This window comes from Diachasma alloeum, unplaced genomic scaffold (assembly GCF_001412515.2).
Source record: "Diachasma alloeum isolate Michigan unplaced genomic scaffold, Dall2.0 Dall_scaffold_00349, whole genome shotgun sequence".
NCBI lineage: Eukaryota > Metazoa > Arthropoda > Insecta > Hymenoptera > Braconidae > Diachasma > Diachasma alloeum.
This window is the reverse complement of record NW_021680488.1, coordinates 828,411-831,160: the sequence shown is the minus strand read 5'-3', so window position 1 is coordinate 831,160 and position 2,750 is coordinate 828,411. Positions and strand designations below refer to the sequence as shown.

General features: G+C 39.2%; 1 protein-coding gene across 2 annotated transcripts in view; it reads right to left on the bottom strand.

Annotated features, from left to right (window-relative positions):
• Positions 1-6: 6 nt before the first annotated feature.
• The window catches only part of LOC107040865 (lysophospholipid acyltransferase 5), an 8,727-nt gene continuing 5,983 nt past the window's right edge, over positions 7-2,750 (bottom strand). For both annotated transcript variants that reach the window (XM_015261131.1, XM_015261130.1), the window contains one exon: positions 7-356. In XM_015261131.1, coding sequence (XP_015116617.1) covers positions 84-356 — 273 coding nt within the window. In that variant the 3' untranslated portion in view covers positions 7-83. The remainder of the gene's footprint in view (positions 357-2,750) is intronic.

Sequence of the window (2,750 nt, the reverse complement as noted above, 5' to 3'; positions counted from 1 at the left end):
CCACTTCATCGTCATTAAATTCTCATTTTCATTCGTCATCAGCCGACGAATAAAATAATTCAGAAAAAAAAATACATGTGAAATTATTCGCTATGTGGTCTTGTTGCACTTCCTCGAATGATTCGTTTCACGTAAGGCGCAGCGAATGGATAACCGCAGAAGACTAAAAATCCAAAGTAATAAACACTCGAGTAGACATGCATGTAATGGGAATAGGAAAGTAAGCCGAATGGCACGAATGCGTGGCCCATGAAGATGAGTGTGTAAATCTTCTGGATTGACCATGCGATGACTTTTCCATGTGGAGTGGCAACCATTGCCTGCAATTTATCGTTTTTCCGCAGGACTGGAGTGATCTGAAAATTGAAAAATCAAACCGGAGAGAGTGATTCAGAGTGATTTCCGCATTGAAAATTGAGATTGCACAATTTCTGGAAGAAGGATAATTCCAAAAATTGAATAACTCTTGTTATAACATAGTGTCAATACAGTAGACGACCGTTATAATCGCACTGATGGAGGAATAAGGGAAGCGAATTCGGAGAATGCGACTGTACTTCGCTACCCCCACACACGCGCTCGCGCGGGGCGGGATTTCCGAGAACTGCGGCCATAAAATACAAATACTGATTTAATTTAATTTTTATTCAATTTAACGCTTCATCAAATAAGTTCAACCATTACGTTAACATTTCAATGTACATTTAATTACCTTTTTTGTATAGTCTACCAATTTTTTTTATCAAGAGACTTTTTTTATCACGAGAACGATCGCGCGCTTGAGTCGAACACGTGCGGGCGGATCCGAATGTTCGACCAATGAAATTCGAGGAATGAGCGTTACGCTACAGCTTACGGCGTATGTTCTTTTTAGAATAGGAAAGTGGTTTTGGTCTTCTAGTTTTAGTTGTAGGATTCACCTTAATTCTTTAATTTTTTATCGGCAATCTTGTTGTTATTTTCTTCATTCTGATTCATTATCTAGTTCACCTTATCGCAACAAAACTAGAACCTCTCCCCATGACAGTCTAGAGGGAAATAAATCTCATCATCGAAAATTCATCTTTGGAGTATTTTATTTTTCGGGTTTCCTGGAATTGAGACAATGCCTCATGAAAGATAACGTTAGAGTGATTATAGTAGACCTTTGCTAATTGCACGCTCGGTAGTTGCTGAATTTCCCCTAATCCCCCGAGTGGAAATTCTGTTTAGGTCTCGATCAGAAACTGATCAAGTCCAATCCGAAATTCTGATCAGGCATGTTACGCCTCCGCCTTATGTTTTTCCACTAGGGTCGTTATAGTCGCATTTCCCCTCATATCGATTTTTCGGCCCGCGAGCGCTCCCCCCACTCCATTACCTACGAAAGCCTTTAAATGAATGCTCCTGCTTGTCCTGGCGGAGTCATTGTTTTTGAATTCTCGGAAATTCGCAAAATAAAATACTGAAAATATGAATTTACGATGGGTAGACATTTAGTCTGCTCCTGATCGTCACGGAGAGAGGTTACACTTTTATTGTGGTAAAATAGGTTAAAATTTGATTAGTTAGTTGATCGAGTGAAAATTTAAATGAATTGAAAAATGGATCCACATGACAATAATTAATTATTAATAATAACTAATTAATTTTTATTTTTATTGGTCATTATAATATCATAATTGTCATGATAATTATTATTATATTTTCATTTTTTCATCAGTAAAATGAAAAGAAAAATTCAGTATTTTTATTTTATCAATGTCGATTCTGAGAAATGACGCCCGGAGTAAGCACGTGGTGGTGGAAGGTGAATACAGTCGCATTCCCCGAATTCACTTCCCCAACAGCCCCTTGACTGTGACTCTAACGGGAGTCTACTGTATATCGAACGATATTTTTCATCACGCTGTGACGAAAAGTGAACTTTTCGGCACGCTCCGCGTGCCTAAAAGTCCAATTTCCGCCACATTGTGATGAAAAATATTGTTCGTAACTCGTGAAAAAATGTTTTTTAGCTCGTGGGATTATATCACTCGTCTTCGGCTCGTGATATAAACCTCCCACTCGCCAAAAAACACTTTTTTGCACTCGTTACGAAATATACTATTTTGTCATTGCGAGGTTAAATCCCGGTTTATCGGGTCTAGTCACAAAAAATCAATAGCGGAAGTGTGACTAACACGTGCGACTATAACAGGAGACTACTGTATGGCGAATGATTCGGTGTCAATAGTGCTGTCGCGTGCTTCCTCTGTGATCCGTCTCTTCTAGTTGAACTTAGGAACCAATTTATTTCTATTTCTTATTTTGCTACAACGTATACTACTCTCAACGGAGGAAGGAAGTCTCATTGTCATTGGTTCCATTTGTAACTATCCCTCATACTATTGGTTTCAAGAATTGTCGGAGGAGGGGTTGTACATTGGGTACCTCTGCTGGGTCCTCTATTTTTATATCGAAAGGTCGACATTTCGTCTCGAAAGTTGAGGCAAGTGTAATAAAACAGAAAAAATGTAAACGTGATTTTAGAATTTTGAGGATTATCGGACGTACGTTCTGACATTTACGATTATTTACGGGCCTGAAATGGCAACAGAAATAGTATTTTTCCGGCCTGTTGCGATGGGGTTTTTTACTCGTGTGGCGTTGGCCTCCGCGCCGCAGGCGAGGACTGGCCAACCACACGAGTAAAAAAACCCCATCGCAACAGCCCAGGAACAATATTTTTCTGTAGTGATTTTCAAGTTTTCGAGTTTGGGAAGTATGTA